Source organism: Bos mutus, chromosome 12 (assembly GCF_027580195.1).
Source record: "Bos mutus isolate GX-2022 chromosome 12, NWIPB_WYAK_1.1, whole genome shotgun sequence".
Lineage (NCBI taxonomy): Eukaryota > Metazoa > Chordata > Mammalia > Artiodactyla > Bovidae > Bos > Bos mutus.
Genome location: NC_091628.1, coordinates 29,581,821 through 29,596,540, shown reverse-complemented (window position 1 = coordinate 29,596,540; position 14,720 = coordinate 29,581,821). Strand labels below are relative to the sequence as shown.

Below are 14,720 nucleotides of genomic sequence, written 5' to 3'. Positions count from 1 at the left end.
TTATGATTCTTTATGGTTAATAAAGCATTTCAGACGTTTAATTTGGTTTGCTTTTCTCAGTGGTCGTGTTATTGCTAAGCAAAGCAGATACTCGCATACAGAGCAGAGAAAATACTTGCTTAGAGAAGTGAGTTGATCGAGGTCACTTGAGTATTAAAAGGTGAGGTCAGAATCCACTTGCAGACTCCGTGAATTTTTCATGCTGTATTTTTGTATTACGTTGTCCTGTGCATTGTCACGTGTTTGTTTGGCTATAATGAAGCTCATTATGAATTTAAGGGTTATTAATAGGGAATTAAAATTTTGTATAATAGATTTAGGAATTATAGCACATACTTTCAAATACAGGTTTTTACTCATCTTTCCAAAAGAAGAAATACATATATTTTTGGCCTTAAATACATATATGAATATAAGTAGAGATAAGGTAAGTCCTATATCTTAGTGTCATTTTTTTCATGCAAAGGTATTAAAGTCCTTGAAAAGTGTCATTAACCCCATCTGTGCTTGGCTACAGAGCCAAAAAGCCATTAATCCCCTGAGGAGAGGCAGTGATGAAATGTCTACTGTAGCCCATGCCAAGGCTGGGAGACGGAGGAGAATCGATTTGTCCAAGGTTGTCTGAAGTCTGTCTGTAGATGAACCCGAGACAGGACTTAAGGCCCTTGACAGTAATCATGCTCACTGGGGTGTCCTTGGCGTATCACCCTCAGCACACCTGGGAGCCGTCATTGTGGCCCAGAAGGCCGCCCTCCTTCCTGCTCACCCCACTGCTCATTGCAGTCAAGGGCCCTGGTTCCCTAGAACCAGGCCAGTCCTGCTCAGAGCTGGGGGCCTTCCCCAAGTCACTCAGCTTCCCTGGTTGGTGTCAGGAGGCTCCTCACGGGAATCCCGAGGCAGCCGTCACCCTGCTGTCCCGGCCGGGGCCTGCCCTCTGGCCCAGGTGCATCTCCTGGCTCCCCGGGCCCTGGCTCTGCTGAATTCTGGCCCACCTCGGCTTTCCGTGGAGCCTGCCCTTCCCAGCTCATGCTATGCATGGCCTCAGCCAAGCTCTGAGGGTGACTTCGACCTGCCTTCCGTCCTGCGCTGGCCTGTGACACTGGGCCCTGTGGGACATAGGCGTGGAGCCAGGCTCTGGAGCCAGACTGCTGTGGTTCACGGTCCTTCTCCCACCCTGGCCCCCGGTGGACACACCCATGTCCAGTTCCTTCATCTGAAACAGGACTGCCCTCACAAAGGCAGATTGAAGATTATGTTGTGTGTCTGCCACTGAGAGCAGTGCCCGTCCCTATTTACACGTTTACCTGCTGTGACAGCAAGAAAGGCCCCATGCAACCTTTCAAGAAGTTTCCACACAGGGGTGGGTGGGCGGTTGTGATCAAGCTGAAGATGCCAGTTTAATTCTTTACTTAAAAGATTTCATAGCAAATTCTTATGAGGCTTTTTTTTTTTTTTAATCTTCTTTTAATGAAGGATTTATAAACTAAGCATCACATATATGGATTGCAAGTGTTCAAATCTCTTGTGTTTTAAAGATAAAAGCTGCACTGAAGGTTGTCTTAGATCTGTGTTTTTCTGGCTAGGGTAGGAGCTGTCTGTGGGGTGCGTGTCCTGGTAGCAGATATCTTTCCTGTCTGAGTAGCAGTTCCGTTGACCTAGAGAACTTTTGATAGTGAGCACGTTTTGATGGATACTGATGGTGTTAGAAACACACAGCAGAAGAGATAATAAAATAAACCATGTGTTTCTTCTTAGGAAGAACTAAGCCTTTTCACAAGGAAAGCTGGAGACAGAATTTTAAATGTTCTGTCAATTAGTTCATTTACTCCAATTTTCTTTCTCAAAGGGGAAATTAATGAAGACCATTTTGGTTCCATTTCAGTTCACCTAAATCAGGTGATTCTTGGATATTTTATTTTTACAGTTTACAAATTGAGCCGTTTGAAATGGTCAGACATTTCCTACCTATTGTATCCAGCAGTCAGAGCTGCAGTGCTTAATAACAGGAAGCTGTGGCATTTCAGTTGATTTTCTTTGGTTTTGCCAAGGCATCTGGCAGAAAGTCTAGCTCCTGTTCCAGCTTGGCTGGAATCATTGAGTTCAGGATACTTTTTATGTTCAACTTCCGGTAAAGGTGGCTTTTGTTGTAGGTATTATTAATACTTTTGCTGTTGCTGTTCAGCCACTCAGTCATGTCTGACTCTTAGAGACCCCATGGACTGCAGCACGCCAGGTTTCCCTGTCCGTCACCAACTCCCGGAGCTTGCTCAAACTCATGTCCGTCAAGTCGGTGATGCCATCCAACCATCTCGTTCTCTGTCATCCCCTTCTCCTGTCTTCAATCTTTCCCAGCATCAGGGTCTTTTCTAATGAGTCAGCTCTATGCATCAGGTGGCCAAAATATTGGAGCTTTAGCATCAGTCCTTCCAATGAATATTCAGGACTGATTTCCTTTAGGATTCACTAGTTGGATCTCCTTGCAGTCCAAGGGACTCTCAAGAGTCTTCTCCAACACCACAGTTCAAAAGCATCAAGTCTTCTGTGCTCAGCTGTCTTTATGGTCCAACTCTCACATCCATACATGACTACTGGAAAAACCATAGCTTTAATTATACGGTCCTTTGTCGGCAAAGTAGTGTCTCTGCTTTTTAATATGCTGTCTAGGTTGGTCATAACTTTTCTTCCAAGGAGCAGGCGTCTAATTTCGTGGCTGCAGTCACCATCTGCTGTGATTTTGAAGCCCAAGAAAATAAAGTCTGTCACTATTTCCATTGTTTCCCCATCTATTTGCCATGAAGTGATGGAACCAGATGCCATGATCTTCGTTTTCTGAATATTGAGTTTTAAGCCAACTTTTTCACTCTCCTCTTTCACCTTCATCGAGAGGTTCTTTAGTTCCTGTTCGCTTTCTGTCATTAGGGTGGCGTCATCTGCATATCTGAGGTTATTGATATGTCTTCCTGCGATCTCTATTCCCACTTGTGCTTCATTCAGTGCAGCATTTCGCATGATGTACTCTGCATATCTTTTAGCTTACTCTCAAAGTATGTTTCCATCTCATGAAGCATGTTTTCTGAACAGTGCCTCTGGGGGAGGATTGGGCATGTATTACTGGAAGGTGTAAGGAAGGAACGCTGGAAAGGGGCCAAAGACCTTCAGTCCTGGCCTGTGGCTAGAATGGCTGTTAGATGTTGTGCCAATCCTGTGCCTTTTCCGAGCCTCTTTTGTTTTATCTGCAGAGGGGAATGTTGGATTGGATCATCTCCCATGCTATTTTTAGAAAATTGTAGTAGAAGACACATAAAATTTACCATTTTAGCCATTTTTAAGTGCACAGTTCAGTAGGGCTAAGTATGTTCCTACTGTTGTGCAAGCAGTCTCCAGAACTCTCTTCATCCTGCAGAACTGAAACTTTCCTCCCATGAAGCCACAGCTCTGCATCCCCTCCTGGCCCGTGCCCCTCCACCACCCCGTTTTCCATCTCTGAATTTAATAGCTCTAGGTACCTCACGTAGGTGGTGTCATACAGTCTCTATCTTTTTATGACTGGCTTATTTCACTTAGCATCATGTCCTTAGGTTCATCCATATTGTAGCATGTGTCAGAATTCCCTTCCTTTTAAAAAGAATCTACTTATTTATTTGGCTGTTTCGGGTCTTAGTCGCGGCACTCGGGATCTGTGGGCTCTTTGTTGTGGTGCACAAGTTTAGTTGCCATGTGGCATGTGGGATGTTAGTTCTCCACCCAGGGATCGAACCTGTGTCCCCTGCAGTGGCAGGTGGATTCTTAACCACTGGACCACCAAGAAAGTCCTAGAATTCTCTCCTTTTTTAAGGCTGATTAATATTCCATTGTACCAAGAGGCCACAGTTTCTTTATCCATTCCACTGCTACTTTTGGATCTGAAATTTCCAGTTTTCTATAATCCGTGTCTAGCAGCCAAAGGCGTGGCCTGGCAAGGAGAAGGCAGCCTGGCCAAGGGGAAGCCGAGGGCTCTGTCCCCGGGCTCAGGCCGCGCTCCTGGCCAGAGAGGTAGTGAGTCCACATGTGCCGACCTAGGATGCTAGCCTGGCCCTGGTTGAGCACATTTAGGGAAGTGGTTGAGCCTTCCAGTCTTCTTAGCCGCTCTTCTGAAAAGTATGTGTTTTATCATCGTTAGGTCAAGTGTCACTTGACCCCGAGGTGGGGCAAGCAGATCAGTACATAACTCTGAGGTTCTTCTCCACTCACTGTTATTTCTACTCCTGAGACACAGAGAATTTCAGAAAACGCTGCCGAAGGTGGCTGCTCCCCTGTCTGCTGTTACAGTCCCTCCTGCATCCTGAGAGGACATGTCTCGGTGGCAGTATCTTGGCTTGTAAGCTGCTGATGTTTTGTTGATAACGGCTCACGACTGCATTTCTTGTTGCAGTCGTGAGGGAAATGGAAGGATATTTGCCACCGTCCAATTGTCATAATTATAGCGTGTGGTGGTTGAAAATGGAAAGGGGCAATTAGAGGGAGAATTCCTTCTGCCAGAGGAGACAGTGAAGATGGCAGATTTAGCTGCTGACACTCTGCGCTTTGTGGAGGAGTCTTTGAGGAGCTGGTTTGATCAGGATCAGGTACATCTGTGCTCACATGCCCACATCCACGTTTCTGTGTTTGAAGCTCTGCAGCTCTGAGAGCCCCTTCCGTGCTCAGGAAATCTTGTGAGCCCCAGGTGGACCCCCTCCCCCCAGGGCTGCTTCTCAGGTAGGAGAGAATACAGTGGTGACATTGCTGATGGGCGCTTGTCTGAGCCCCCCAGATGATAAATATGGTGTTTGGTAGAGCCCGTCTTCCCAAGGAACACACAGTCAGAATGGGTACAGTCCTGACGCGTATGTAATTCTTACCATGTATCAGGGTTTAAAACATTGTGAACAGGAACATTGTGAACATTGAACATTGTGAACCATTTTACACGAGAAGAAAGAGCCTCAGCTCAATTCGGTGACTTGCCCACCATCACGTAGGAGATGAACGGCCCCATAGGAGTCTTCTGTTCTGATGCAGAAATATATTATTGCTGCTTTTCCTGCCTTAATTTTTGTCTGTTTCTTTAAGGAGCACTTCCAAGCTCTCATTTTCCATGTCTTACCCCCAGATGTTAATATGTACCATACATGTTTATTTCATGTATTGCTGTTTTTGTTTTTTGTTAATGTGACGAGATTGATCTTTTTCTCTTTTATTTAAAATACAGAATTTGGAGAAAAGTGATATATCAAAGAAAAATGACATAGGTGAGTAACGATTTCTTTTTTTTTTAACTTAAGAGTTGATATCCAGGGGCTATTTCTTGTAAATTACATTTCAGTGAAGTGAATTTTTCTTTCTGATTTTATTTATGTGATAAATATTGTTGGCCAAATACTTCGTCTCTTGCTCAGCCCAGTGTTTACCGTCACGAAGACACGAGAACACATTTCAGATGAACATATTGGAAGTAATAATTCATGAGCTGGATTTATTTCCCTCAGCCTCAGTGTATCGAGCTGCTGGTAAAGAGAGACTTCCGTGCTGGGGGGCTGCTGTAAGGAGTACAGCGGTAATGGAGACAGAGTCTGTTCTCAGGGGCGCACGCACACTTAGTGGGAGGAAGGGTCAGCTGTGGCCTTTTTCATGTCCCCTTTGCCTGGAGCCGGGGCACCACTGCTGACCTGAAGGCAGCCTGTCCCCTGCGGGTCAGCGTGGTGACCACATCTTCTGTCAAATCCTCTGGCGGAGGCGGCTCTTGGCTTCTCTGCAGACGCTGCACGTGTCTCTCAGTCCCACCAGCTCCCAGTCTGCACTCACTGCCTTATAAACCCATCTTTCTCCCCCATGTATCGTGAGCATTGTCAGGGTTGTGACCATGAGTTTGTTGTGTTTTTTTTTCTGGCTTCAGTTTTGGGAAACAGGCTCTAGGTGATGACGGGAGGGCAAGGCTGGCCTCTGTATGTTGGGTCTCTTCCCCAAGCGTGTGTACTTGGTCGTTATGGGTCATCCCAGGACAGGTGATGGAGACTCGGGAGGTGAACCTTGGACGAGGGGAAAGGGACACACCTTCCTTCGTAAGGTCCTTGTTGCCTGGGCCTGGATTCTGAGGAGTCTGGAAGGTGGTAGTGGCCCTGCTGGGTGGCGGGGGTAGGATGGGCTGTGCTGGGGCCCAGGTGTACAGGGACCACAGGGGTGCGGGCTAGAGTCTTGGGGTCTTGAGAGTAGCCGTGTTTAAGAAGCCACAGTGATGCGCTGCTTGTCTTCCCTACATGACAACACGACAATACCCTGCGTGGTCAGCCACTCCTCAGGAGATTAAAATAGAGATTTTACCTCTGCAGCCAACCCTGGTGGGTTTGGGCATTTGTCTGTGTTTTTTTTTTTTTTTTTTAATTAATTTACTTTTTTATTGAAGAATACCCGCTTTATAGAATTTTGTTTTCTGTCAAACCTCAACATGAATCAGCCATAGGTATACATATATCCCCTCCGTGTTTTGGTTTTTTTTTTTTTTTGTGTGTGTGGAAACTGCTGGGCCTCCTGTAGCAAATGTTTTTTTTCAGATTGATTTATTTAGTTTAGGCCACACTGGGTCTTCATTGTCGCGCCTGGGCTTTCTCTAGTGTGGCTGCGGGGGCTGCTCTCTTGTGGCGCGTGGGCTCTAGGGTGTGTGGGCTTCCGTAGTTGCAGCACGTGGGCTCAGTAGCCGTGGCTCCCGGGCTCTGGAGCACAGGCTCAGTAGTTGCGGTGTGTGGGCTTAGTTGCACCGCAGCTTGTGGGATCTTCCTGGGTCAGGGATCAAAGCTGTATCCTCTGCACTGGCAGGTGGATTCTTTTTTTTTTTTGGCAGGTGGATTCTTAACCACTGAGCCACCAGGGGAGCCCGTAGGTGGTTCTTAAGTGAATGGTGGTGCTGGTCTAGAGTGTGAGTTTTCAGCGTACCTGGGAAGCTCCCCAAGCAGGTGAATCTGCCTTCTAGCAGCTGTACATGGCAGAGCTGGTAATACTTGACTTGGTATCTGTTCATCTGAAGAAAGACCCAGAGGGCTTATCTGCCATACCCTTAATGTGGGTTGGTGGGACGGAGTGGGGTTGGGGTTTACTAAAGCAGCTGACCCAGCAGAATCCACACCCCGTCGCAGTCTCATGGTCCACAGGGCCTGGTGACCGACTCCAAGGGTGGGGTGGTCTTTTCATCTCTTTTGATCCAGTGCCTAGTCCGTACATTCACCAGTGACCATTGTTCTGGCCAGCATCACTGTGTGACTCTCCGTGCGTGTGTGTGTGTGCGTGTGTAGGTGTGCACGTGTATGTATCTCTGCCTCACATCACAGGCTGCTTGTCATGTAGCTTTTGTCTGAAGAACATCACACTGATTTCTCATCAGAAAAATGCCAGTGTGTGGAAGTCCATGTTTCTAGTTACTTTCTGACCGAGACAGATTACAGATTAGCACGTAATGTGATGTTTGGTATGGTGTATACTCAGAAATGAGACTCCAAGAACCTTGGGTTGCTTTACCTGCACAGAAGAGTTAATCCTCCTGTGTAGCCCTCTCCGGTTCTGTTTCTTGGAAGCTCTCCGCAGCCTCTGTCCGCTTCAGCACCGCCTGGGTCCTCTCTGCACCCGTGATGGATGTCTTTATCGCCCCTTCTCACCCGTCACACTCATCATTATTGTCAGGCATTTGGTGTGCTGCCCATTTATTGCTCATTCCTAGAGGAGAGACAATGACAGTCTGTCTTGAGTTGTGACAGTGTTTGCAAAAGGCAGATCACAGTGGGTTTCAGGAAGTATCAGCAAAGGGATGGAATCGTCTTATTTGATTCCAGTGACCAGGCTGTGGGAGCTTAAGAGTTGGGGGGCTGAGCCACGTGAATAGAGAAGACGGCTCCCGAGGTGAGCCCTGGGGTCTGGACTTGGTCAACATGCGATGAACGCAGTCTGCAGAGCTTAGGATGTATATCAGGAAGTATTTCTTGGTGCTGATACAAAGAACGGCAGGACAGACTTCCCTGCTGGTCCAGTGGCTAGGACTCTGCCCTCCCAATGTGGGGGCCTGAAGTTCAACTGGGCTTCCCAGATGGTGCTAGTGGTAAACAACCCGCCTGCCAATGCAGGGATGTAAGAGACTTGGGCTCCATCCCTGGGTTGGGAAGATCCCCTGGCGGAGGTCATGGCAGCCCACTCCAGTATTGTTGCCTGGAGAATCCCACGGACAGAGGAGGAGCCTGTTGGGCTATAGTCCATGGGGTTGCAAAGAGTCGGACACGACTGAAGTGAGTTAGCATGCACGCGTGTTCGATGGTTGGTCAGGGAAATAGATCCCACATGCCGCAACTAAGACTTCACATGCCATAACTAAAGATCCTGAGTGCTGCAACAAGACATGCTGCAGCTAAGACCAGATAAATGAGAATAAATATTTTTTTAAAAAGAAAACACCCCATTTGGGAAGAAAAAGAACAGCAGGAATTTAAGAACTAAACTGGACTAGGTTCAAGATGGTGGAGTAGAAGGCTGTGCACTTCCTTCCTCCTGCAAGAGAACCAAAATCACAGCTAGTTGCTGAACAGCCGTCAGCAGGAGGACACTGGAACCCACCAAAAAAAGACACCCCATGTCCAAGGACAAAGGAGAAGCCACAGCAAGGTGGTGGAAGAATGCGAGCACGATAAAATCAAATCCCACACCCAGCAGGTGGGCGACCCACGGACTGGAGAACGTTAATGCCAGGGAAGTTCTTCCTCTTGTGTGAAGGTTCTGGGCTCCACACCAGGCTCCCCAGCCTGGGGGTCCCCAGGGAGTCCGACTCTGAAGGCCGGCAGAATTTGATTCCAGGCCCGCCACAGGACTGAAGGAAACAGGGACTCCACTCTGGGAGGGCACAAACACATAATCAGACTGGACTCCCCGGGTTCTTGTCTGGAATCGGGGTGGGGCTGAATGCGGGCATCTGTCACTCACTGTATCAGGGCTATAGGGCCGGGCACACCTGGGTACCCCTTCCTCTCTTGCCTTATACAGGTAACTCCCCTATGTGTCCGTCCCTTGCCTCACTGTGCAGCCACTTCTAGCTGTAATCTTTGCTGGTGCCCTGTGCTCCACTTGCTGTTGCAAACCTCCGCTGCTCCCTCCTTTGGGAAAGGGCCCCCTGGGGTCCCCAGGGCTCTGTGCCCTCTTCATGTCCCCTGGGGAGGCTCTGCTGTCTGGGGTCCCAGGTGACTCTGGGGCCCTTCCCCAGTTTGAAAGCTGTTAATCTATAGACCCGACAAAGGATGAGACGGTTGGATAGCATCATCGACTCAATGGACATGAGTTTTGAGTTAACTCCAGGAGTTGGTGATGGACCAGGAAGCCTGGCATGTTGCAGTCCATGGGGTTGCAGAGAGTCGGACACGACTGAGCAACTGAACTGAATCTATAGATGCAGCCTATTTGTGTGGCACATAGGTTCTTCCTGATCTGACCTGGCTGACACTGCCTTTCTCTCTGACTTCATCACTGGCTGTTCTCTTCATCCTTTTCTCAGAAATGCCTGATAAACCTCCCAGTCACCCATTCAGGGCTGCTGCAGAGATGAGGTGGGCTGAGGGCTCCATGATAACCCAGTTCTTTCTCTGCCACTCAACTGCTCCCTTCTGTGCCTGCGTCTGCAGAAAACGGCTACATTTCAGTTTTATTTTTTAATTTATGTATATATATATATTTTGCCGTATCCCATGGCCTGTGGGATCCTAGTTCCCTGAGCAGGGCTGGAACCTTCGCCCCCTGCAGTGGAAGCATGGAGTCTTAATCACTGGGACCACCAGGGAAGCCCCACTGCTGTGTTTTAAAGGAAACGCAGAGAGCATCCTTCTCAGAAGCTCTCCCTGCCCTGGCTCCCTGCCTCCAGGCCCCCAGCGTCCCCGCCTGGCTCCCGACACAGAATGCTCCGTGTTGTCTTCTGAGCTGGACTGCTGTGCTGGAGCCGCGCTTGCTCCTTTGGTACCCTGGACTCTGTGCTAGGAGAGGCTCAGTGTTCGCTGAGTGCACACAGCATGTGAGATCCAAGCGCGTGATAAAAGGAGGGGGAGTGAATACAAGTCGTGGCACAGGACCCAGGAGATGGAAAGGGGGAGAATTTGCTTCCTCTCTTTTTGCCAAGCGTCTTCCCCATGCGAAAGAACTGCTGTGTGTGCAAACCGTGGACACTTTGCTGGTCTGGTAGAGGAGGTGGTGGGAGGTGATTCCTGCAGGGTTAACCTCTTGACAGGTGGAGCTGCTCTTTTAAAAAATTTATTGTGAATTATTTTGAACATACCAGGAACTACAAAGAGTCACATCCAGGTATCTACCTCCCAGATTAAGAGACAAAACATTGCTAACATGGCTGCAGCCTTTAAACCAGTATCTTGATTTTGGTGTTCATCACTCTCCTATAGTCTTTGTTTTTCCAAAAAATTTTTATTTTATTTTTGGCTGTGCTGGGTCTTTGTTGCTGTGTGGGCTTTTCTCTAGTTGCAGTGAGCGGGGGCTACTCCCTAGTGGTGTGCGAGCTTCTCATTGCAGTGGCTTCTCTTATCTTGGAGCTTGGGCTGTAGGGCTCACGGGCTTCGGTAGGTGCAGCTCCTGGGCCCTAGAGCACAGGCTCAGTAGTTGTGGCACACAGGTTTCGTTGCTCCGTGGCATGTGGGATCCTCCTGGAGCAGTGACCAAACCCACGTCTTCTGCCTTGGCAGGTGGTTCTTTACCACTGAGCCTCCAGGGAAGCTCTCCTGTCGTCATTGCTGCTTTCACGTCGGTTAGATCTGTGTGTACATGCGTATTGTATAGCATATATCCATTTTATATAGATTTATGTTTATAATTTTGAAAACCATTGATTTATGCCGTATAGTCATCACCTCCCGCATTTTTTTCAGTGTTCTGTCTGGAGGGTTCATCTCCAGCTTCCATCTGGATTGATCCATATACAGCTAGTTGATCTTTTCTTGCTGTGTGAATTCCACTGTGTAGTATTCCAGTTTGTATATTTTGTGAGTGTCTGGTTTGCTTCCAGCTTTTTTCTTTTCACACAGTGATGCTGCGGTGAGCACTCCTGTTAACATATACGAGGGCTTCTCAAGGATGACATACCAGTGAAGTTTCTGGGTCATTGCAGATGTGCGTCTTCAGCTTTATTACATTTTGCAGAAATTATTCTCTGAGGTTTATTGACTCCGTTCTTGAACAGAAATAAACCTTGTTTCATTCTGATAAGTGAGTTATGTTAATGTCTCAGATGTAGTGGATCGGAAGTTACATTTCAGCTGAAGTAGAAGACACTTATTTGAGCGTTATCTGTGTGTCTGATTTGTAGAGCCAGGATGCTGACTTGAAATAGAGATAGTACGTGGAAGGTTCGAATTTATATAAACTCCTACATAGAATTAGGTCACATTCAGCAGGTTGTTCAAAAAGCATGTTGGAACATTTTTAGGATTTGGATGGCTCACTGTGGGGCTGTTTGTCGTATGAATATTTGAGTGAGTGAATAAATGAACAGAACTGTAGAGCTCAACACAAGAATGGTAAAATACAGTGGAATAAATAGAAACCAAGTTAGTGTCCTTGAAAACAAAGAGTTAGTCACTCATTCGTGTCCAACTCTTTGCAACCCCATGGACTGTAGCCCGCCAGGCTCCTCTGTCCATGGGACTCTCCAGGCAAGAATACTGGAGTGGGTTGCCATGCCCTCCTCCAGGGGATCTTCCCGACCCAGGGATCAAACCTGTGTCTCGTTCATCTCCTGCATTGGCAGGCGGGTTCTTTACCACTAGCACCATCTGGGAGTCGAGGTGTTAAAGGGAAGAGCTCACAGTGTGGGGAGGGTCCCCATATTGGTTTATAGTCAACCTTGCTGGAGGCTGCAACTTTATGTGATGTCTGCCTTTAGCCAACACCCCTGTCTGGTGGCAGGGTCCTGGCACATCTGCAGCTTCTTTCTTTTATCACGAGCTCGGAACCTGGGCAGGCCTGACGTGCTTTCCCGGTGTGGGGTCTGGGCCTCCCCCTCTGCAGGCGAGACCCTCCTCTGGTCTAAAGGGGTGACAGATCAGGGCTGCCTCCCTTCCAGCCCCAGTCAAGACCCTGACGACCCTGAACCCAGGCTTGACAGGCAGCTCATTCCCACTGCAGCCCTGTGGCCCTGCAGTCGTGGGTGTTTTCCTGGAGATGAACTTGACCCTGGCCAGGTGCCCCCTGAGGTCCCTGCTGAGTGTCGCCTTGAGGGGCCGTCCAGAGCGCGCTTGCGGCCTAGTGTCAGTTTGCGCGGGGCTGCTGAAACAAGGTGCTGAAACAAGGTGACACATCTTCCACAGAGATGTGTCTCTGCGTTCTGGGGGGTGGGGGGTGGTTTCCTCTGAGGCCGCCCTCCTCAGCTTGAAGGTGGCCGTTTTCTCCCTGGGTCTTCACAGCAGCCTCCCTTTGTGTCTCTTGCCCAGATCGCCTCTTTTCATAAAGACACCAGGATATTGGGTTAGGGGCTTCCCTGATGGCTCAGCTGGTAAAGAATCTGCCCTCAATGCAGGAGACCTGGGTTCAACCCCCTGGGTCAGGAAGATCCCCTGGAGGAGGAAATGGCAACCCACTCCAGTCTTCCTGGCCGGAGAATCCCCCGGATCAAAGATCCTGGTAGGTTACAGTCCTCTTTTAATAAAGGCACCAAGTATGTTGGGTGAAGACCTATACTAATGACCCTACATTAACTTGATTGCCTGTGTAAAGACCCAGTTCCCAATAAGGTCAAGTTCTGAGGTCCTGGGGCTGAGGACACTTTATCCCGTGAAGCTTGGGGGTCGCAGTGCGACCCCTAACAAGGAGGCGCATTGTAGGATTCTGTGTAATTCTTAAAAGGTTTCTTGCAAACACAGTGGGTTTTCAGTGACTGGGGAGGTGCGTGTTCTAGACATTTTCATACTTTCTCACATTTACATTTGCATACTTTGTGACAGATGCAGGAACAAATTCACAGTTTGTTACCAGACTGGGTCTAGTACAGCCAGCGTATTTACTTGCTAACTTCTAGGAAGGAAGTTGTAGAGATGAGTTTAAAAAGAGAGATTTTGTCACTAGAATTACATATAAATTGATTTTTTTTCCCCTAAGAGTTTATTGCCTGAAGGCATGCCTTGTGACTGTTTTTTTCCTTTTCTTTTCGTTTTGATTTGTTTTCAAGTTTATTTCAGTTGTTGTTTTAAAAGGGGAAAAAAAAAAAACCTGAACAAATTTTTTTGTTGTTCTAGATTTAAAAGAAATTGTATTTGTCATCCAGAGTCAAAGTAATTCTTTTCATGTGAAGAAGGCAGAACAGTTAAAACAAAGCATCCTAAAGCAATCTGCAGATCTTACACAGGTACGTAAAGATGACTTGGGATGTCTGAATTTTTTCTTGATACGTTTATGTTTTCCAAAGCTCTTGGTCCATAGAGAGTCAGTTCTGTTTAGATAGAATACATCTTCTGGCTTGTTTTGCTGGCTTAATATGGACTATCTATTGTTTAAAATGCTCTAGTTAATTTCAAATGCTCTAAGTATCATGTTCTAAATTATTATATTCATATTTTAACAAACATGTAAAAATGTATAGGACTAGCATGGTTTTATCATAAAATATGACAGAAAAAAGTGGAAGAAATAACTTTTTAAAGGTGGAGCTTAAAATAGCAAAGGTAATTAATGTTCGAAATTTTGGTAACAGGTTCTAAGGCAGTTTTTATGTTGAAATAACATTTTCATTAACCTTTGTGCAGTGGTGCTTCTATGAGTTTCTTAATCTGTTTTTTGATTGGATATTATTAACTGAACTTCTGATTTGATTTATAATGTAATATCCGAGGAGGATTATGGAGAGAAAGATTGACACATCCAGGTTTACTTTAATAAAGTTTAAAATAAGCGTGAACTGAATTTAAATCTGCTCTGCATATTGTGGGAGGTTTGGGGCAAAGGAAGATCTACCCACGCATGCAGCCATATAGAAGCATTCCTCCTTAGCCAAGCAGAGACAGTCCTCCCAGCCCAGTACACTGCATGGCCGTGGCCTTGGCCTTCAAGACAGAAGTGCTTGTCTGGAGGTAAAAGCCATCAGAGTTCTTCGACCAGAGACCTGTATGTTTGGCGGATGGCTTGCTTTCTGTCGGTGGGAGCGTGGAAGTAAAGGGTTGGAAATAAGAATGGAAAAGTGAACAACCTTAATGGTGTTCAACGTCGGGGCACTGCTGGCAGTGAGGTTTATTGTGTTTGCTCTTTAAATGCTGTGTGTGAGAAATTCATCCGACCTCCCCATGTCCCCACAAGGACAGATCCTGGTTCCTCTCCTTGGAGCATCAGCACTTCTCAAGGGACAGAAAGGGATTGCAGGCTGTAGACAAGTGGGTTTTTTTTGCTTGGGGTGGGGCAGTAATTAGAGATAGTAGCTTGATTAAAGTTCTCTTTTGTCTGGGCTTCCCCTATGGCTCAGCTGGTAAAGAATCTGCCTGCAATGCGGGAGACCTGGGTTTGATCCCTGGGTTGGGAAGATCCCCTGGAGAAGGGAAAGGCTACCCACTCCAGTATTCTTGCCTGGAGAATCCCATGGACTATGGGGTTGCAAAGAGTTGGATATGACTGAGTGACTTTCATTATTATTTGTCTGGAAACTCAGCTTGGGGCAGTGTCTTCTACTAAACCTTTTCAGATTCCATCACAGAGGAACT

General features: G+C 47.2%; 1 protein-coding gene across 1 annotated transcript in view; it reads left to right on the top strand.

Annotated features, from left to right (window-relative positions):
* B3GLCT (beta 3-glucosyltransferase) overlaps positions 1 to 14,720 on the top strand; it is a 117,957-nt gene that overhangs the window by 16,836 nt on the left and 86,401 nt on the right. The window contains exons 3-4 of the mRNA XM_070380464.1: positions 5,228 to 5,267; positions 13,269 to 13,378. Of these exons, the coding sequence (XP_070236565.1) occupies positions 5,228 to 5,267; positions 13,269 to 13,378 (150 nt within the window). The remainder of the gene's footprint in view (positions 1 to 5,227; positions 5,268 to 13,268; positions 13,379 to 14,720) is intronic.